The sequence below is a fragment of the Globicephala melas genome, chromosome 3, assembly GCF_963455315.2.
Source record: "Globicephala melas chromosome 3, mGloMel1.2, whole genome shotgun sequence".
Classification (NCBI taxonomy): Eukaryota; Metazoa; Chordata; class Mammalia; order Artiodactyla; family Delphinidae; genus Globicephala; species Globicephala melas.
In genome coordinates, this window is record NC_083316.1 from 164,837,027 (window position 1) to 164,858,915 (window position 21,889).

General features: G+C 39.9%; 1 protein-coding gene across 3 annotated transcripts in view; it reads left to right on the plus strand.

Moving 5' to 3' along the window:
• The window catches only part of LOC115865167 (zinc finger protein 558), a 67,998-nt gene extending 50,893 nt beyond the window's left edge, over positions 1-17,105 (plus strand). The window contains exons 3-8 of one of the 3 annotated variants that reach the window (XM_030879599.2): positions 6,220-6,345; positions 6,902-6,990; positions 7,910-8,036; positions 13,308-13,403; positions 13,914-13,996; positions 14,504-17,105. In XM_030879599.2, coding sequence (XP_030735459.1) covers positions 6,315-6,345; positions 6,902-6,990; positions 7,910-8,036; positions 13,308-13,403; positions 13,914-13,996; positions 14,504-15,286 — 1,209 coding nt within the window. In that variant the 5' untranslated portion in view covers positions 6,220-6,314 and the 3' untranslated portion in view covers positions 15,287-17,105. Of the gene's footprint in view, positions 1-3,075; positions 3,096-6,219; positions 6,346-6,901; positions 6,991-7,909; positions 8,037-13,307; positions 13,404-13,913; positions 13,997-14,503 lie in introns of all 3 variants that reach the window. The other 2 variants (XM_060297193.1, XM_070045324.1) reach the window with 2 other exon arrangements.
• The last annotated feature ends 4,784 nt before the right edge of the window (positions 17,106-21,889 follow it).

The following is a 21,889-nucleotide window of genomic DNA, read 5'->3' on the forward strand; positions in this document are numbered from 1 at the left end:
ACATCTTCCACAAAGATTCAAAATACAGGGGTACATGGGGGAAAAATAATTTGAACTTCTTTATATTGGCAACAGAAATTTAAAATTGAATTGACCAGCAACCAGATGTATTTTCTGCTTGCAAGTGTTTTCTGTTTGGTTTTGTTTCTTGTTTTGTTTTTTGTTTGTTTTATTTTTTCTTCATGATATTTAAAATCACTTGGAGGAGTACTAAGCAACAACTTGCAGATTGAAGGGTAGGGCAATAGTTTCCAAAGATTGTACTCTACAACTTGGCTTCTATAAGAATTAACTTTGTTTCTCTAAGCTTTTATGAAATAACAGTCTGGTGATTCATATTGCAGAGAACCATTTTGAGTAATTTTATACTGTTGGGTTTTATCAATAGTGTGTGTGCATACGCCTTTTTCATTCTGTCTTACCTGTGACATTCTTAAGGGGAATGTTTGCTTGTCATGCAATAGATATTCTTCAGGTGCACAATTTATGGTGACCAACCATGCTCTTTTATTCAGGACTGAGAGAGAGAGAGAGAGAGAGAGATCTTTTTGAATAGTATTTTTGTTTTCTTCTGATAAATACCTGGAAGTAGAATTGCTGGATCATATAGTAGGTTTTTTTAAAAATTTTGAGAAACCTCCATACTGTTTTCCTGAGTGTTTGCACTGGTTTATATTTCTCATAGTGCACAATGGTCCTCTTTTCACCACATCCTCACCAACACTTATTTCTTGTCTTTTTCGTAGTAGTCATTCTAACAGGAGTGAGGTGATATCTCATTGCAGTTTTGATTTGCATTTCCCTGATGATTAATGATGTTGAGCATCTTTTCATGTACCTGTTGGTCATCTGTATGTCATCTGTGGAAAAATGTCTTTTGCCCATTTTTTAAATCTGATTGTTGTTTTGCTATTGAGTTATATGAGTTCTTTGTATATTTTGGTCATTAACCCCTTATCAGATATGTGATTTGCAATTGTTTTCTCCCATTCAGTAGGTTGTCTTTTCATTTTGTTGATGTTGTTGATGTTGCTGTGCAGAAGTTTTTTAGTTTTATGTAGTCTTACTTGCTTATTTTTGCTTTTATTGCTTTTGGTGTCAGATTCAAAAAATCATCACCAAGACCTGTGTCAAGGAGCTTACCACTTATGTTTTCCTCTAGGAGTTTTATGGTTTCAGTTTTTATGTTCAAGTCTTTAATCCATTTTGAGTTAATTTTTGTTTATGGTGTGAGATAGTGGTCCAGGTTCACTCATTTGCATTTGGCTCTCCAATTTTCCCAACAGCATTCTTTGAAGAGACTGCCCTTTTCTCATTGTATATTCTTGGCTCTTTTGTCATAAATTAATTGGCCATATATGAGTGGGTTTATTTCTGGGTTCTCTATTCTGTTCCATTGAGCTCATGTGCTAATACCATACTGTTTTAATTACTATAGCTTTGTTGTATAGTATAAATCAGGGCATGTGATGCCTCTAGCTTTTTTCTTCCTCAGGATTGTTTTTGCGGTTACATACAAAATTTCTCTATTTTTGTGAGAAATACCATTGGAATTTTGATAGGGATTACATACTGCTTTCGGTAGAATGGACATTTTTAACAACATTCATTCTCAATCCATGAGCACAGAATATCTTTCCATTTATTTGTATCTTCTTCAGTTTCTTTCATTCATGTCTTGTAGTTTTCAATATATAGGTCTTTCACACCCTTGGTTAAATTCCTAGGTATTTTATTCTTTTTGATGCAATTGTGAATGAATTGTTTTCTTAATATATTGTTCTGATAGATCATTATTAGTGCAAAGAAACAACAGATTTTTGTGTATTGATTTTGTACCCTCCAACTTTACTGAATTCGTTTATTCTAACAGTTTTTTAATGAAACCTTTAGGGTTTTCCATATGTAAAATCATGCCATCTGCAAATAGTGAAAAAGTTTTACTTTTTTCTTTCCAATTTAGATGCTTTTCATTTCTTTTTCTTGCCTAATTGCTCTGGTGAAGACTTCCAATACTATGTTGAATAAAAATGGCAAGAGTGTGGACATCCTTGTCTTGTTCCTGATCTTAGAGGAAAAGCTTTCAGCTTTTCAGCATTGAGTATGTTGTTAACTGTGGGCTTATCATATATGGCCTTTATTATGTTCAGGTGTGTTTCCTCTATACCTGCTTTGTGGAGAATTTTTATCATAAATGGATGTTGAATTTTGTCAAATACTTTTTCTGCATCTATTGAGATGATCATATTTTTTCTTTATTTTTTGTTTATGTGGTGTATCACATTTGATTTAAACCATCCTTGTATCCCTGGAATAAATCCCACTTGGTCATGGTGTATGATTACACCATGGTGTATGATTTAATTTATTGTTGAATTTGGTTTGTTAATATTTTGTTGAGGGTTTTTGCATCTGTATTCATCAGGGATGTTGACCTGTAATTTTCTTGTTTTGTGGCATCCTTGTCTGGTTTTCAGTATGAGGGTAATACTTTCCTTGTAAACTGTGTTTGGAAGAACTACCCCCTCTTCTGTTTTTGGCAAGAGTTTGAGAAGGATTGGTATTAGTTCTTCTTGGAATGTTTGGTAAAATTTATCTGTGAAGCTGCTTGGTCCTGGACTTTCGTTTGTTGGGAGGTTTTTGAATACTGATTCAGTCTCCTTGCTAGTGATCAGTCTGTTTAGATTTTCTGTTTCATCAGAGAAATAGAAAATATGAACTGCCATGTTGGACAGAGCAGAAGTATAGAACATTTCCATCATACCTGAAAGTTCTGTTGAGCAACACTGGTATAGAGTGGCCCATTCTCTGACCCTCTCTCAACACTGACTCCAGGTGCAGGAGTCACTGAATCTGTAAACTGAACAGAGACCCCCTCCTCCCCTAATAGGAGACTTCAGCTGCCAAAAGACCTGGAGAGGGTACTCAGGACCTGGGAGTGTCCTGGGCACCTTCCCAGCCTGCTTTCCTCTTGGGGCTTTGGGGGTGTCTGGATCCCACCCCTCCTGTCACTCCTCAGCTCATGACTGTAACTATTCCTAAAGGCAAATTTGGTTCCTGGTGGGAAGAATGTAGACTTCTTCTACCTGCAGAGAGTGGAGAAGATCTTCAGCAATTATCTGGGTCTGCTGTACTCACACTAAGATCTCAGGGAAGATTTGGTATGAGAAGCTGTTCAAGTTTCCTATGGCTGCTGTAACAAACTACCATAAACTTAGTGACTTACAGTAACACACATTTATTTTCTTGCTCTGGAGGTCAGAAATCCTAAATGGGTTGGCAGGGCTGCATTCCTTTTCCATCTTGTAGAGACCACCTGTATTCCCTGGCTTGTGGCTCCTTCCTCCATCTTTAAAGCCAGTGAGAACATCTTTAAATCTCTCTCTCTTTTTCTCTGACCTCTGCTTCCATCCTCACATCTCCTCTGACCCTGACCTTCCTGCCTCCCTCTTATAAAGAAGAACCCTTGTGATTTCATTGGGTCAATATGTATATTCCAGAATAATTTTTTCCATCTCCAGATCCTAACCTTACTAACATCTGCAAAGTCCCTTTTGCCATGTAAGGTCACATATTCACAGATTCTGAGGAGTAGAGCATGGACATCTTTGGGGCAGAGGCATTAATCTGTCTACCCCACAGGCCCAGGAGTCAAAGACTCTCTGCAACAGTTTTTCACCTGGACACTCAACCGTAGTGTCCAGTGTTCCCCTCCCTGCACACACTCACTTTATTGCTTTTATCTTTTGGATGCAGGAAGGACACAGATAGAGACCTTGAGAAGCTGGTTTTATGGTGTTACGTTGTATTCTGTAACTCCAGGGAGAGGAGGCATTCCCTTATAGAAAGGAAACATACCATTTCTGTTGCTTTGTACCTTGATTTTGTTGTTGTTGTTTTTGTTTTTCATTTAAATTTATTGGAGATAAAACTCTCCATCAATACCTAGAGATCGTGTCTTTCTTTTTTTGGCTTCATGCTTTTTCATTATGAGGATATTCTGTAGTTTACTGAACCAATTTCCTATATATAGCAATTTGTGTTGTTTCCAATCCTTTGATATTATAAATAATGCTACAGTGAGTAACCTCGCTCTTGTCTTTTAGTATTTGTGTATCTTTCAAATAGATTCCTTGTAGTGTGATTGACAGGGAAATGATAAATGTTTTTGCATTTTTCTTGAGGATAACAAATTTCCTTCCACAGGAGTTCTATCCCAACAGTGTATGAGAGTGCTTTTTTCTACAGCCTTGCCAATGAAAGATGTGGTTGGTCCCCTGTGTCTTTGTTGATCTGACAGATAAGAAATGGTATCAGTGTAGTTGCAATCTGCATCTTCATCCTGTGAATAAGATCAATAATGATTCTACTGATTGAATTGGTAGTGGTGGAAACCAAATTAAACTGTGTCTCAGAGTGGGTGGGACATGAGGAAATGAGACAGAGAGTAAAAAAAAAGATGAGGGAGACAGACTGGGTGGTAACTAGAAAGAAAACTATGCCCTTAGGATAAATGTGTCTCACTACCAGAAACACTTTATTGAGTTTAAATGGTGTGAGGGAGTCCAGTAGAGTGGGAGAGCTTGAAGGGAAGGGTAAAGGAGAGAGAATCGATGGTGTCCAGCTCCTAAAAAGGCAGATGGAGTGGAACACAGAACAGAACTGCAGAGCCCAGTGTTATAGAGAAGGCAGGTCCTGGTTTATAACGAGAGAGGGAGGAAACCATGGTGCAGAATATAGTTTTGGTGGCAAGATACGAAGGGTAGATTCCTTCTCATGGAGATGACTTTGAGAAGTAAGGTGCAGGACCATCTGCTGAAAGTGAGGGTGTATTTGTTATGTATTGCTGCATGACAGAGCATCCCTAACCTTAGTGACTAAAACAATAATCATTTGCCATCTCTCACAGTTTTTGTCGTTCGGAATTCAGGAGCAGCTTAGCTGGAAGGTTCTGGCTTGGAACTTTCATGAGGCTGCAGGAGGTTATCAGCTGGGACTGCAGTCATCTGAAGGCTTGGCTGGTGCCGAAGGGTTCACTTCCAAGGAGGTTCCCTCACATTCTGGCACATCAGTGCTGACTGTTGGAGGGGACAGTTCCTTTCCAAGTAGGTCTCTCCACAGGGCTGCTTGAGTGTCTTTGAATATGGCAGTTGCCTTCCCTTAGAGCAAGCAGTTCAGAAGACTAAGCAGAAGCTACAGTGCCTTGTAGGGATCTACCCTCAGAAGTCATCTCCACAATTTTCTGTTGGTCACACAGGTCAGCCCTGATTCAGTGTGGCTGTGAATACCAGGAAGCTTGGATCATTCAAGCTATTCAGGAAGCTGATAACCATAGAGGGAAAAGGTGAGGCTGTGTGAGATTTAAAGAGATAAGAGAAGGGTTCACGAGTAGGAAGTTACACTGACTTATAGAATTGCCCTGCAGTGTTGAGGGCTCTTTTCACGTTGCTGACCGTGCTTTTCTAGAGGTGGCAACATGACCACTCTTGTGCAGGTTGGTCTGCCCAGATGTTGCCATGAGCAGGCAGATGATTGGAACCATGCCTGGTTGGAGTTCTGCTGGGCCAGAGTGAAGGTAGGAGGTAGGGGTGAGGAAATTTGTTGAAATGAAGGACGGTGAGACCCAAGCTGGGAAAGTAAAAAATGAGGAGAGGAGGTGGCTCTAGCAGGAGGGTGGGAGAGTGTGTGGACTGAGCCCTTTGCGTGGGAGAAGAACACATGTAGTGAAAGAAAAACATGAATGAGCAAGGTCGAAGTTTGGGAGATTGGCTTCAGAGAGAGAAATTTCTGAACTATTGTTGTAGGTGTAGAATCATGTCCGGTGATAACAAAGTCTAGGGTGGTGCCTGGGGAAGTGCGTGGCCAAGGTGGAATGAGGACAGATTCATAGTACTGTGAGGGCCACCCTCCTGGGCTCTTATGTCATTCGAGTGCGGTAGGATGGGAGGTTGAAAGAATATTGGGAGTCAGGGGCCAGAGTCTCCAGTGAATGAGGGACTGTAGCTGGAAATGTGTTTGTGACAACCACGTGGATGGGAAGAATGTGCCCTGAGACTCAGTGAAGCTGAGGTTTTAAGATGGATGGAGAAGTAGCCACCATTGTGGGCAGAGGCAGCTGCATTTTGAAGGAGGAAATGGTGGACAGGCTAAAGATTTGTCCTCAGTACCCTGGAGAGGGAAGTTGGTTGTGAACACTTTGTGCTTTCCCGTTTATTCCAGAGCCCTGTCCTGAGTGCACTGTGGGGATACGAGGAGGAGCATCCTCGTTCTTCTGCTCCCTGTTGTTCAGGAAAACTTACTGTCTGAATCACAGGATGGCGACCATGGTTCTGTCCCCCACTTTTGGTGAGTTTGAGGGTCAGCCCTCAGAGCCCAGGTGTTAAAGGCCCCTGCACCACAGAGCAGGTAGAGGGAAGGGACTGAGAAGTTGAGGTGGGGGTGTTACCCCAGGAACCTGAAGGTCATTGGTGCCTGACTCTGTGGTTCTTGGGATTTGGGACTTAGCTGGTTTGAGTGTCTCTGGAGATGTCGCCTGTGTGGCGAATGTGTGGGAGCTTTTGAATTATACTTCTAATTCTTTCTATAAATTAAAAAAAAAATAACAGTGCTGTCCTTTGGGACTTCAGTTTCTTCATCTGCAAAATGGAAATAGTAGTCTTTTCCTCCAGCATGGGAGGGCGCTTGGCCCTATTTTCTGGCCCTGGGTGAGACAGTGCTCTGTTCCGTTTTCCTGTGGAAGCTGGGTGTGGGTGTTTGGGTGTCGGTATGTGCTGTGTGTGGGAATAGTCATTTGTGTCTGTTGGGGATACAGTCAATCACAAGTAGGTGGGGGAGCCTCCAGATTTGTGAGTGTGAGAACAGGGGGCAATCCTGGATTCTTGGGACATTTCTTCTTCTCCAGCTCAGTCTTCCCCGTACCCAGCCTCTCACCAGAAAGGATGCACAGAGGAGGAAGGGTTGGCTAATGGCTTCCTGACAGACTGGTTACAGGTGAGTCAGATATTCCTGTTTCCAAATCATTATTCCTTTGACCAGAAGTTGGACTTGTTATCCTTCAGTGACCTGCAGCATCAGAGCCAAATCAGGTCTTTGGGCATCTGATGGAGGGTTTGGGGCAACCCAAACAGTGTTAGCATATGTCAGCATTTACTGCAATGTAGAGCCTCCTCCAGGGTCACTGTCTACACCATGTTCTGCTGAGAGGTGTTTTTTTGTTTTTTGTTGTTGTTTTTTTAATTTTATTGAAGTATAGTTGATTTTCAATGTCATGTTAATTTCTTCTGTGTAGCAAAGTGACAGAATATATGTGTGTGTGTGTGTGTGTGTATTCTTTTTCATATACTTTTCCATTATGGTTTATCACAGGATATTGAATATAGTTCCCTGTACTATACAGTAGGACCTTGCTGTTTATCCATCCTATATATAATAGTTTACCTCTGCTAATCCCAAACTCCCAATCCTTCCCTCCCTACTCTCCTCCCCCTTTGCTGAGAGTTTTAAGGGGAAGCTAAGGAAAGACTGTGTCCCAAACTCAGGCAATTGGTGATGGCCATTAGGGCATCATTCATCCATTTACCAAGTACTTCTCTGATTTCTGCAATGTCCTAGGCCTATGCTCATCCTTTGAGATTGAGGGGAATTCGATTGCAGGATGTCACAGTCTCACTGGGAAAGAAAATCACCTGTGTGTTAGAGGTACATTTAACATTGGGGGTGGGCACGAATAGACAGGAGAAGAGAGTTCAGGGCTGACCCTAGGAGCAGTTGAGAGCAGAGATCAGAACCCTGCCCATACAGCTTCTGCTTTGGATTCCCTGTTCCTACTCCTCTCTCATCCTTGGCTCTTTTCCTGTCCACATTGGTGGGATTGGTCCTTGGCTAAGCCATGATGTTTGTGGTGGTTTAGGACTTGGTGACTTTTGAGGATGTGACTGTGGAGTTCACCCAGGAAGAGTGGGCACTGCTGGACCCTTCTCAGCGAACACTGTACAGAGATGTGATGCTGGAGAACTGCAGGAACCTGGCTTCACTTGGTAAGCCTGACATCATTCCTGCATTTATTTAATGACTCAGGTAACAAGACTTTTTTAAAATTGAGGTATCATTCACATAACATAAAGTTCACCATTTTAATCATTTTAAAGTATGCAGTTCAGTGGCTTTTTTTTAAATCTTTATTGGAGTATAATTGCTTTACAATGGTGTGTTAGTTTCTGCTTTATAACATAGTGAATCAGTTGTACAGTGGCTTTTGATAAATTCACAGTGTTGTGCATCACCCCTAAAACCTGTACCCATTAAGTGGCCAGTACCTGTTACCTTCCCCATTCCCCACTACTGGCAACCACTAATTTGCTTTCTATCTCTGTGGATTTGCCTATTCAGAGCAGTTCATATCAATGGAATCATAAAATGTGTGATCCTTATGTCTCATTTCTTTCAAGCAACTTAATGTTTAAAGGTTTAGCTATGTTGTAGCATGTATAGTTTCTTTATTCCTTTTTATGACTGAATAACATGCTCTTTTATGGGTATACCACATTTTGTTTATCCGTTCATTTGGTTGATAAACATTTGGGTGGTTTCCACTTACTGCCTATTGTAAATAATGCTGCTTTGAATATTTGTGTACAAGTCTTTGTTCAAACACCTATTTTCAATTCTCTCCACTCCGTATCTAGGAGTGGAATTCTGGGTTATAGATTACTACGTTTAGCTTTTTGAGGAACTGCCAACCTGTTTTTTACAGCAGCTGCACCAATATATGAGCGTTCCAGTTTCTCCATATCTTCCCCAACATTCACTTTTTTGAATATAGCCATCCTCCTGGGTATGAAGTGGTATCTCACTGTTGTTTTGATTTGCATTTCCCTAATTACTAATGACACTGAACATTTTTTTCATGTAATTGTTGGCTGTTTGTATATCGTTTTTCGAGAAATGTCTATTCAAGTTCTTTGCCAATTTTTTAATTGGGTTATCTTTTTTGTTTCTGGGTTTTAGAGGTTTATTATATTCTGAATACTAGATCCTATTTGCAAATGATTTCTTCCATTGTATGGTATCTTTTCATTTTCTTGATAGTATCCTTTGATACACAAGTTTTAATTTTGACGAAGTCCAATTTATGTACTTTTTCCTTTTATTTCTTGTGCATTTGGTATCATACCTAGTTATTGCCACCATGGTCCTGAAAATTTAGCTCTATGTTTTCCTCCAAAAATTTTATAGTTTTACCTTTTCAATGAAATCTTTTATCTATTTTGAGTTAATTTTTATATGGCTTAGGAGAAATTGTCAGCTTCATTCTTTTGCATGTATTAATCCAGTTGTCCCAGCATCTTTGTAGCAAAGACTATTCTTGCCCCCATTGAATTGTTTTGGCACAGTTGTCAAAAATTATTTGACCATAAAATGCGAGTTTATGTACTCTCAATTATTTTCCATTAATCTGTGTTTAGCATTGTGCCAGTACCACATTACCATTGCTTTGATGTCAGTAAGTGTGATTCCTCCTATTTGGTTCTTTCTCAGGACTGCTTTGTTTATTCAGGATGCCTTGCAATTCCATATGAATTTTAGGATCACCTTTCCATTTATGTAAAAAAAGCTGTTAGAAATTTGATAGCGATTTCATTGAATCTGTAGATGATTTTGGTTATTATTGTCATAACAATATTAAATTTTTCAATACATATCCTCTGTTGCTTATTTTTAATTTGCTTCTGTTGTGGTCAGAGTAGATACTTTGTATGATTTTATTGTTTTTAAATTTATTTAGACTTGTTTTGTGGACTAACATGTGCTCTATTCTGGAGCATGTTTTCCATGCACTTGAGATGAATGTGTGTTCTGTTGTTGGGTGAAGTGTTTTATGTCTGTTAGGTTTAGTAAGTTTATAGGATTGTTTAAGTCCTCTGTTTCCTTGTTGGTCTTTTAACTAGTTGTTCTACCCATTATTAAAAGTGGGCATTGAAGTCTGCAACTATTATCGTAGAACTCTATTTCTCCCTTCAATTCTGTCAGTTTTGAATTTGTATATTTTAAGCCTTTGTTGTTAGGTACGTATATGTAATTATTATATCTTCTTGATTAATTGATCTTTTAATCATCATATATTTTGTTGTGTCTTGTAAGAATTTTTGTCTTAAAGTCTGTTTTGCCTGATATTAGTATAGTCACATTCTCTCTTTTTTAGCTGTGGTTTATATGGAATATCTTTTTCCACTTGTTGACTTTCAACCTGTTAGTGTCTTTAGATAGAAAGTGAGTCTCTTATAGATAGCGTATAATTGATTATTTTCTATCCATTCTGCCAAAATCTGCCTTTTAATTGGACAGATTAGTCTGTTTACATTTAATGGAATTACTTATAAAGAAGGACTTAGTTGTGTCATTTTGCTGTTTGTTTTCTACATGCTTTATATCATTTTTATTCCTCAGTTTCTCCATTATTGTTTACTTTTGTGTTAGGTATTTTCTAGTGGACCATTTTGATTCCCTTCTCATTTCTGTTTATATTTTTTAGTTATTTTCTTAGTGGTTGCCTGAGGGATTGCAATTATCATTTTAATTTTAAGCAATCTATTTTGATTTCATATCAGCTTATTTCAACAGTATACAAAAAATTAGCTCCTGTATAGCTGTGCCCCTCCTTATGCTGTTTTTTGTTTGTTTTTTACAAATTATAACTTTATACATTGTTTCATTAACATGGATTTATAATTTTTAGTTCAGACATTTCTCTTTTAAATCATATTAGAAAAAAAGAGGAGTCATAGCCAAACATACATGAGTTACAAACCAAAAATAAACAATTGTTTTTGACTTTTATATTTACCTATTTATTTTCCTTTATTGGTGTTCTTTATATCTTTGTGTGGATTTGAGTCAGTATTCATTGCCCATTCATTTCAGCTTGGAAGTCTCCTATTAGCATTTCTTGTAGGATAGATATGTTAGTGACAAACACTCAGATTTTGTTTATAGGAATGTCTTCATTTCTTTATTTTCAAAGGACAGAATTTTTGGTTCACTTTTTTTTTTTTTTTTTTTTTAAGCAGCTTGAGTATATTATCCCAATGCCTGTTGCCTCTGTGGTTTCTGATTCAAAATTATCTGTTACTCTCACTGATGATCCTGTGCACATGATGAATCTCCTCTCTCTTGCTGCTTTTGGGATACTCTGTCTTTGTCTTTCCAGAGTTTGATTATGTGTTTCAGGATGGATTCTGACTCTTTGAATTTATCCTGTTTTGGGTTTGTTAAGCTTCTTGGTTGTGTACATTTATGCCTTTCATCAAATTTGGGGAAGTTTTTAGCCATTATTCCTTTAAATATTCTTTCTGCCTGTTCTTCATTTAAGGGACTCCTATTATGTGTATGTTGGTATGTTTAATGGTATCCCGTGGGTCTTTTAGGTGCTGGTCATATTTTGTTTATTCTTTTTTTCTTTCTGTTTTTCAAACTGAGTAATATAAGTTGTCCTATCTTCATGGCTACTGATTCTTTCTTCTTGCTCAAATCTGTTGTTGAACCACTCTTCTGAATTTTTCATTATAGTTATTGTACTTTTCAATTCCATAATTTCTGTTTGGTTTCTTTTTATAATTTCTGTCTCTTTAAGATGTTTTCTGTTGCTGTGGTATGTATGTTTAGTGATATTTCTGAACTCATTTTTGTAATGTCAGTATTTGTTGTATGTGGCCACTGAAGACTCTGTTCTGTTATCTTAATGGTTAGCTAGTGATTTATCAGATTTCCTTGAACACTTGGAACAAAAAATAAAAAACTCCTAGTCTCTCTATACAGGGGCATACCTTCAAAATCAAGCAGTTTATAACTCTGCCTTAGTTTTCACTTCCTGTTTATGCAGAGCCTGAAGGTCTGCCAAAGGTGAGGACTTAGTGCCCTCTCATGTCTTTTCTGAGCATGTGCCCAAGTCTGGGTATGCACATGGCTTCCTAGATTCAAAGAAATATGAGGGAGCTTTTCAGAAAGCTTTTCAAAAATTCCCCCAAACATTTTATTCTATACTTTTCCTCCAGGCTTCTTGGTTTGCCTTTTGCTTTCCTTTGCTGTTTCCACTTGCCTCAGGCAGTAGTGGCTAATATATTGCTTTTTAATGTCTTCAGCACATGCCCACTGGGTAACCAGCTCAGCCTTCGGAGAGTTTGGGGTTAGATAAGTAAAGGCAAGCCCTTTGAGCCAGTCCTTCAGGGAGCCACCAGAAAGGTCAAAACAAACAACCATAGCTTGTTGAGAATAAGGTCCATCCTACTCCCTCTAGTACTAGGAGTTGTCTTCAATGTCACAGCCAAAGCAAGGAGTAGAGGATGAGGCAAGGGTCAGTTAAAATGTCAGCTGTTTTTTGTCTTTGATTAAGCATTTTCCTGGTTGCTGTAGACTTTTGATAAGTTTTCAGAGTTGTGATAAAGTTATTCTGACAGTTTTTGCCAGTTTATTCACTGTTTTCATAGAGAGGGGGACTTCTGAAGTTCCATATTCCATGATTTTCATTGTCATCATTTCTCACAAGACGTCAAGCATGTGTCTGTTTCTGGGTCTGTTACTGGGGTGTAGGAGTACAGTGATGGAGACAGACATGGTCCCCATGCTCATAGAACTTTCTGTTTAATTCCTTCCCTATGAACTGAATATTTCCTTACCCTGACTTTATATTCTCCATATGTAAAAGCTTTATAGCTTTTGAAGTGTGTATTTAAACTTGGGCATGATTCCCCCACACATACCACCACCACCAAATGGAAGATATTAACTACTTGATGACCATGAGCACATAGCCCCAGGCCTCCTGGAGCCTAAGGACTGATAAAGTTAACCCTTGTGGCACCACCCTGTTCCCTCATCATCAGCCAATCAGAATTGTGCACAATCTGATCATGTATCTTGCAACTCCCCTGCCCCCCCCCGCCACCTGACTTTTAAAAATGATTTGCCAAAACCCTTCGGGGAGCTCGAGGCTTTTTAGGGCATGAGCCACCTCGTCTCCTTGCATGGCCTTGCAATAAACCTTTCTCTGCTCCAAAATAAATAAATAAATAATTTTTTTAAAAAACTTGGGCATGGACTTTGGGCCTATGTGTGCCCTGTCACCTGGATATTGAATGAGTTGCTCGTATTTTTGTTTCCTGAGAGTTACTATATTCATTAGAATTTAGATGTAATTATTTCATTGCTCCCAAAGCCACACTTGCCCGTCTTCAGAATTCTTGGCTTCAGTTTCATGCGGTTGCTTGTCACTTGCACAGCCCCCCTATAACACGGCTTTTTTCCGCAAATAGGGTATCATGTTGATAAACCCAGTCTGATCTCCCAGTTGGAGCAAGAAGACAAGGTGATGACAGAGGAAAAAGGAATTCTTCCAGGCACCTGTCCAGGTGAGCACTAGGAAGATATGAGAAATAGTCTTTTTGAGGAATAGCTCTAGCCGATGATTCAGGGCATGGGAGTATTACATTTGGAAATGGCAATCAGGGAACTTTGTAAAATGTCCTTTTTTTCTGACAGAGATGGCCATGAACATTTGTTATGAGCTTCCTCATGCACCTTCTTTCTTTCCTCTTTAACTTTCTGTTCAACATCTCATACTTTACTTTGGACTCAGGGGGAAAAAATAAAGGCGTCTCTTTTCCTTTTTAAATTTAAGTCTCATATGAGCTCTTTGTCCAACTCCTTCCTACTTTACCTTCCTGATAATTCCTCCCTTTGTAAATCTCTGATCAGTCCTAATCCTTTAGAATCCTTTTTTAATACCTGTAATTTGAATACTCATATCCCTTTCATTGCAAACTTGCTCAAAAACCCTAATCCCTCAGTCTGTCTATACTCGTGTGTACTTTTGTGTTTCTTTTCTCCATCAGCTTAAATTTCTTTTCAATTTGTTTCAGATTTGGAGACGGTACTTAAAGCAAAATGGTTAACTCCTAAGAAGCATGTTTTTAGAAAAGAACATTCTAATGGTGTAAAAGTGGTAAGACTAACATGGTTGATTGCTGTTTTTTCACAGTAGGAGAATTCCATAAGTTAGAAAAGCCACAGAATAAACAGGAGAGTCATTAAAGGGAAATGTCCTTTATATATGAGATAATGGTGTCCCAGAAGAGATACTGTAAATCAGTTGTGAATTTGGAGAAAACTATAAATTAACTCCAGACTTGTTTCTTTACTGAGAGTTTCCACAAGTAAATATTTCCTTAAATGTGATTAAAATATTGACTGTCGAACTATAAAGTGGTCTTAAATTTATCAGAAAATGCTCTGTGAATATGATAAGGACTTGTGGCAATGTGTCTGTCTCTCTTTTTTTAACTTCTAAGAGCTCAAACTGGGCAGAAGCCCAGTTTGACAGGCATTTAAAATAGGTAACCAAAACATCAATTATAATAATGTAACAGAATTCCTGGGAGAGAGAATTTGTATAACAGCATTGAATATTAAAAAATATTATAAATTATAGTTTTCATTCATCTCTTAACAGGAGAGAAGTCATCTGGGAGTGAAACTCAATGAATGTAATCAGTGTTTTAAAGTCTTCAGCACAAAATCTAACCTTACTCAGCACAAAAGAATTCATACTGGAGAAAAACCCTATGACTGTAATCAGTGTGGCAAATCCTTCAGCAGTAGATCCTACCTCACTATTCATAAGAGAATACATAATGGGGAGAAGCCCTATGGATGCAATGACTGTGGAAAAGCCTTCAATGATCCTTCCTCCCTCAGACTGCATGTGAGAATCCACACTGGAGAAAAACCCTACGAATGTAACCAGTGTTTTCATGTCTTCCGCACTAGTTGTAACCTCAAAAGCCACAAGAGAATTCATACAAGAGAGAATCACCATGAATGTAATCAGTGTGGCAAGGCCTTCAGCACGAGGTCCTCCCTTACTGGGCACAACAGTATTCATACAGGAGAGAAACCTTACGAGTGCAGTGATTGTGGGAAAACCTTTAGGAAGAGCTCATATCTCACACAGCATATGAGAACTCATACTGGAGAAAAACCCTATGAGTGTAATCAGTGTGGAAAATCCTTTAGCAGTAGCTTTTCTCTTACTGTGCACAAGAGAATTCATACCGGTGAGAAACCCTATGAATGCAGTAACTGTGGGAAAGCCTTTAATAATCTCTCAGCTGTTAAGAAACATGTAAGAACTCACACTGGAGAAAAACCCTATGAATGTAATCATTGTGGGAAATCTTTCACCACTAACTCTTACCTTTCTGTGCACAAGAGAATCCATAATAGGTGGATATGACTACAATAACTGGGAAAGCATTCACTGATTTCTTATCTCTCAGACAACTTGTGATAACTCACGCTTAGATGTATGAGTTATCTGTTGCTGCATAACAAATTTCCCTTCAAAACATAGTAGCTTTAAACAGCAAACATTTATTATCTATAGGTCAGGATTTCAGAACCAGCTTAGCTGTGTAGTTCTAGCTCAGGAGCTCTCATGAGGTTGTAGTCAAGATGTCAGCAGGAGCTACTGTCATCTACTTTACTGCTGGCTGAGGAGTCCACTTCGAGAATAGCTCAGTCACATGCCTGGCAAGTTAGTACTGGTTGTTGGCAGGGAACCTTCATTTTCTCACCATGTAGGACTCTCCACAGGGCTATGTGTCTTTATGACAAAAGCAGGTTCCTCCCAAAGCATTTGATTTAAAGAAGAGCTAATGCAGAAACCACAGTGTCTTCTACGACCTAGTCTCAGAAGGACATATCATCACTTCTTCTGTATTTTAATGGTCACACAGACCAATCCTGATACAGTGTGGGAAGAGACCATACTCAGTATGAATACCAGGAAACAGATTGTTGGGAACCATCTGGGCAGTTTTCCATGAAATCACTGATGTAAGACCTTCAGGAGACCCTCATTCTTTCAGTCTGTTCAGTATGAAGTAATATTTAATAACTCATGTTAATTCACCCGTGAAAGAAACCTCATGAGTCCAGTCTTTGTGATAAGCTTTCAGCTCAAATTCACCCTAATGTACACAAAAGATTAAGTATTGTGGATAAATCTGAGGAATACAGTGGTGATATCTAGGGAGTCATGTGACAATTCACACTAAGGGGAGAGTCCTATGAATATCATCAGAATGTAGAAGTCTTCAGGGACACTCATCCCTTAGAACACACATGAGGAATCACTACAGAGGAACACTCACTCATGTAAGGAATGTGGAAAACCCTATAGCACAAGAGTTTACATTACTGAACAGAAGATGAAGAGATTCCGAGTGCAAGTACTATGGGAAAGCCTTCAGTGTTCTCTCAACTTTTAAGAGATACGATGATTTATTCTGGAGAGAATGTCCCATTGAATGGCATCAGTACTGGAAAACCTTCCATTTTCCCACATTCCTTAAACTGAAAAGTCGTTGCAGAGAAATTTGTGAGTATAAAGAATGAGGGAATGCCTTTAATGATACCTCTTATGTTAGGAAAGCTATGAAATTCCTGGATGCAAAACTGTGGATTAATTTTGGGAAATCTTTCGGTGAGTCCTGTCTGTTGACTTCTGAGAAGTCACACAGGTGGGGAACCCTAGAAGATACTCAACGTGAGATTGCCTCAGCTCTTCTCTGAGTGGCCACAGAATACTTTAAACTGGGAATGGAAAGTGTAAATATTATGAGCATGGGATTACCTTTATCAGTGTCTCATCCTTAGGGTGGGGCAACTAGCTCTTTAATTTTCAGTCTTTGCTTAAGTATAAACATTGATGTCTATAGCTATACCCTAAGATAAACCTTAAATTATGTTCCATAGTTTTATATGTAATATGTTTATCATCATTTACTCTAAAAATATTAACACATCGCATATTTATAAAGGTATTTCTGATTATCTCCTGAGTGATTTAGTTTATCCTAGTAGAAATTAGACTATATTTGCTACATACCTTTTTCTAATTTAATGACATTTTTATCAAGTAAGTGGACTTTATGATGTTCAGATATTGTATGTACATTCAGGTTGGTTTTTATTTTTCTTTCAAGCTTATTTAGTGATAGATGTGAATTAAAGTCTTCCACCGTTGTTACGGATTGACAAATTCTTCTTGGTAATTGTCATTTTTTCTTTACGTATTTTGATGTAAATAGGTACATAAATGGTTAGGTATTGTTTTGTGAATTGTTCTTTTTTATGTAGGGGCTGTATTTTTTCATAGCAACGTATTTCAACACAATAATAAACGGTTTGGGGCTTCCCTGGTGGCACAGTGGTTAAGAGTCCACCTGCCAATGCAGGGGACACAGGTTCGTGCCCCGGTCCGGGAGGATCCCACATGCCGTGGAGCGGCTGGGCCCATGAGCCATGACCACTGAGCCTGCACGTCTGGAGCCCATGCTCCGCGACGGGAGAGGCCACAACAGTGAGAGGCCTGCATACCGCAAAAAATAATAATAAATATAATAATAATAAATGGTTGAACATTTATATAGCTCTTCCCAAAGACCATGCACTCTTCTAAATGCCTTATGGATATTAACTTAGTACTCAGTATAAGCTTAAGAAAGGTGGACTATTAATATCCCATTTTGCAGATGAGAAAACTGTCATGGTACACTTACATTACTTGCCCAAGTTCACTGGCTAGTAAATGGTAGAGCCCATATTTGAATCCAGACAGTCTGTGCTCTTAACCACTAGCCTATTTATTGAGTGTATTCTATATGCCAAGCACTGTTTGAGACACTGGTGTCTATAGCAATGAATGAAACTCAAGTTTTGCCATTAAAATACATCCTAATGGTTTTCCCTACAGAAAAATCAAGAAAGTATGTTGTTATAAGTGTGATGTAGAAAACGAAAGCAGTGTAAGATAGTTAAAGGGGATTGGGATCCTGCTATTTTATGTAGAATCGGAAGGAAAAGTCTCTTAGTTAAGGTGCACTTGCACAGAGACCTTAATGAGTTGGAACAGTGAGTCACATGAATTCGTGTGGCAAGAGTGGTCTTAGCGTACGCCGAGGCCCGCACCACGGAGGCCAGTGTGAACAAGCTGGGGATGGTGAGGGGGTGGGAGAAGATGGACTGGCAGAAAAGACTTGGTGGATCCTGCTCTTGTTGGGTTTTATGGGTTATTGTTAGGACTTTCCCTTATACTTTCAATGAGTTGGCCTCTTAGAGCCCCAACAGGAAACAGCTGAGACGTTCAGACTAGGGCAGTTCAAGTAGAGTTTTCATAAAAGGGCTACTTACAGAGTAGTGTAGGAAGGATGTATCAATAGAAAGACCACAAAAGGCGGTTGGTATCCAGTAGCTGGTAAAGGCAGTGCTCTAACACCCGTAAGCCTGAAGGGGCAAGGGGAGGGAATGCTTATTGAAATCCAGAGATAAGAGAGGAAAGAATCATATTCGAGGAGCTGAGAGGATGACAGGGGTGGTGTCCAGACCCAGGTTCTGCAAGAAATAGCCAGTGCCAGACTTCAGTCTATTTCATCCTCCTGTTTCATGCCCAGGCTCCCCATTGACTAAACCCAACCAGAAGCCATAAGGCAAGAAAGCCCATTGGTACAGTTCATATTGACTAACCTTCTAAGGTGCAGCAAGGTAGAGTAAATGGGTTCTCTGCGGGGGAAGAAAACCAGAACTGCTCACCCCTTTTGCTTCTTAGAATCTACTCTTAACAGTCACCTGGGTGGAAACTTCATGTCCCTACCCAGGAATTCCATCAACTACTCTAGCATCCTGGGTGCTGTCAAAGTGCTGATATACTCACATCTGTGGTCTAAACTAGTCTCCTCCACAAGTGTTCTTCAAGATGGATATGGGGTTCTTGGGAGGAAAGTGCAAAAAATAACCTAAACGTCCTGGTTCCCAGAAGGCAAACACTCCCACTGGGAGGCAAAGTAAGAACCCCATTGAACTTTATGGCTGCTATGAGGCCAGCACACAAGGAAAGACGTCACCATGGCTTTTGGCATGGGTAATTAGTCCTGTCACCCAGAAGATGTGGGTTTTCTATTACACAGTGAGGGCAAAGAAGAAAACATTCGGAATTCAGGTAATCCAATGAGATGTCTCTTGATATTCTTTTCCCGATTTTGTTGATGAACAAGTGTAGCAGCTCTATCCTGAGAAAGGTATGGTGACCAGGTGTTCAGACTCCTCGATGATCTGGATCATCCCGCCAGGTAAGCCACCTAGACCAGTGGAGATGCTAGTCAAGGGTGAAAGGAACGTAGGGTAGGGTAGGGTAGTAGAGGAAAGTGATAAGTGTCAGTTGCAGCTGATGCTTAGAACAGCTGAGAATAGCTGCTGTGGACAGTTGTCTGTAGTTCGTGCCATTTATCTTTCTCTTGGAAATGTCTCCAGGCAACAATAGCAACCAGAATCCTATGTGCATTCACTGTAAGAAGTAAGTACATCTGAGTGGCATAATTGGAGGACCATAAGGGAGACCAGTATATTCCCCAGTTTCTTCTTTTAGGACTAAGTCACTTCCCCAGCTGCTGGAAGTGTTGGCTGCTAATGGCTCATGCTGACAACCTCTCTGGGAATTCCCCTGGGCCAAAGAAAAGTGCCACACCTAAGATTATGGCAACTGTCCAGGGGCCAGTCCACTTCCAATGACTGGTTCATTTGCGGGGTACAAAGGTACAATTACTTTGCCTCAATTTGAGACACCCCTGAAGGGTCAGCCTCAGCTCGGGAACTCCCCATGGGATCAAGGGTAGTCTTCATTCTTAAGTTATCACAGTTCAATCTCTTATTCTGCTCAATCCTGGTTCTCTAGAGATAGTTACCTTAGGCAAGTGACAAACTTTTCATGCCAAAGTTTTTTCATCTGTAAAATAGAAACAATAAGAGTGCCTACTTCTTTAGACATATACTAAGGATTCAATCAATACATGTAAAACACTTAAGAGACTTCCTGGTGTATAGGAAACATTGTAGATTTATTTCATCTTTTATTATGAATTAATTAAAATTCACTGTGGGATTATACTGAGCAAAATAAGCCACACTGAAGAGTAAATATTGTACAGTTATATTTGTATGAATTTCAAGGACAAGCAAAAAATCTGTGATAGGAAAATAATCAGAACAGTGGTTGCATTTAAGCTCAGGTTGTGAGGGAGGGGCAGGGATTGACTGAAGAGACATGAAGGGACTTTATGGGGTGAGGAGAGTGTTCTGTATCTTAGTAGCAGCATAGGTATATGCATTTGTCAAAACACACTGAACTGTACACTTAAGGTCTCTACATTGTACTGTACGTAACATACCTAAATTTAAATCAGATTTGTGCCAAGTGAAAGGAGCCAGAGACAAAAAGACATTTATTGTATAATTCCATTGTATGACATTCTGGAAAAGGCAAAACTTTAGGGAAGGACAAATCAGTGGTTTCTAGGGGCAAGGAGTAAGAGGGGGGTGACCACAAAGGGGCAGAGCAAAGGGATTTGAGAGTGATGAAATTGTTCTGTCACAAATGTGTTGATGTTCATGTGTGTATCATGTTCAGTCGTGACTGTGTTGATTGATCCATAACTCTAGCATTTGCCAAAACCTACAGAACTGTGCCAACCACCACAGAGAGTGAATATTACTGTGGGTTTAAAAAGAAAAAGTAATCCCCCAGATAGGGGAGGGAATGCAAACTATAACAAATGAACCTAACTGTATGACAAATGAATAACATAACCACAACGAACGGGGCAAAAAGGAAACCAGATTTACTTTAGAAGACTGTTTTGACTGGATACTGTAAGGTTGAATACAAAAAGAACTGTCCAGAAATTCTGTACTCTAGTTTTTAAAAAATTTTTTTTCAGATGACACGCATTAGCACTTCTGAAACTACTTTGTGTGTATACTAGTGTTGAACAACTAAGTAAATAGTAGAAAATGAGAACTAATTAATCACTGTCAAAGAAAGATGCTTTAAAAATACATTAAACCGGGCTTCCCTGGTGGCGCAGTGGTTGAGAGTCCACCTGCCGATGCAGGGGACACGGGTTCATGCCCCGGTCCGGGAAGATCCCACATGCCGCGGAGCGACTAGGCCCGTGAGCCATGGCCACTGAGCCTGTGCGTCCGGAGCCTGTGCTCCACAATGGGAGAGGCCACAACAGTGAGAGGCAAGCGTACCGAAAAAAAAAAAATGGGAGCAGAGGAATTAAATAGACATTTTTCCAAAAAAGATATACAAGTGGCCAACAGGTATGTGAAAATGTGCTCGACATTACTAATTATCAGAGAAATGCAGATCAAAGCCACAAGACATCACCTCATACCTGTTAGAATGACTAGCATCGAAAAGCGATAACAGGGACTTCGCCGGTGGCTCAGTGGTTAAGAATCCACCTGCCAATGCAGGGGACATGGGTTCGAGCCCTGGTCCAGGAAGATCCCACATGCCACGGAGCAACTAAGCCCGTGCGCCACAACTACTGAGCCCACGTGCCGCAAGTACTGAAGCCCATGCGCCTAGAGTCCATGCTCCACAACAAGAGAAGCCACGGCAATGAGAAGCCCGCACACCACAACAAAAGAATAGCCCCCGCTAGCCGCAACTAGAGAAAGCCCACATGCAGCAACGAAGACCCAACGCAGCCAAAAATTAATTAATTTTTAAAAAAAGAGAGCGGAGAGGGGAACCCAGATTAAATACTCTGGGAGCTTTCTGGAGCAAGGAAGGGCTCACCCTTACATCCCACCACCCCACTCCTGCATTGTGAGCAGCAAAATGACGTCATAGAGCAGCGGCCCCGCCCCCTCTCCCTCTCTCCGCCTGTGCTTGCCCCAGGCCTGGCCTCAGCCTTTTCTCTCCACACCCCCCTCACCCCAGAGGAAAGTGGGCTGCCTTGCCAAGCAACCCACGCGACCACTTACAGCC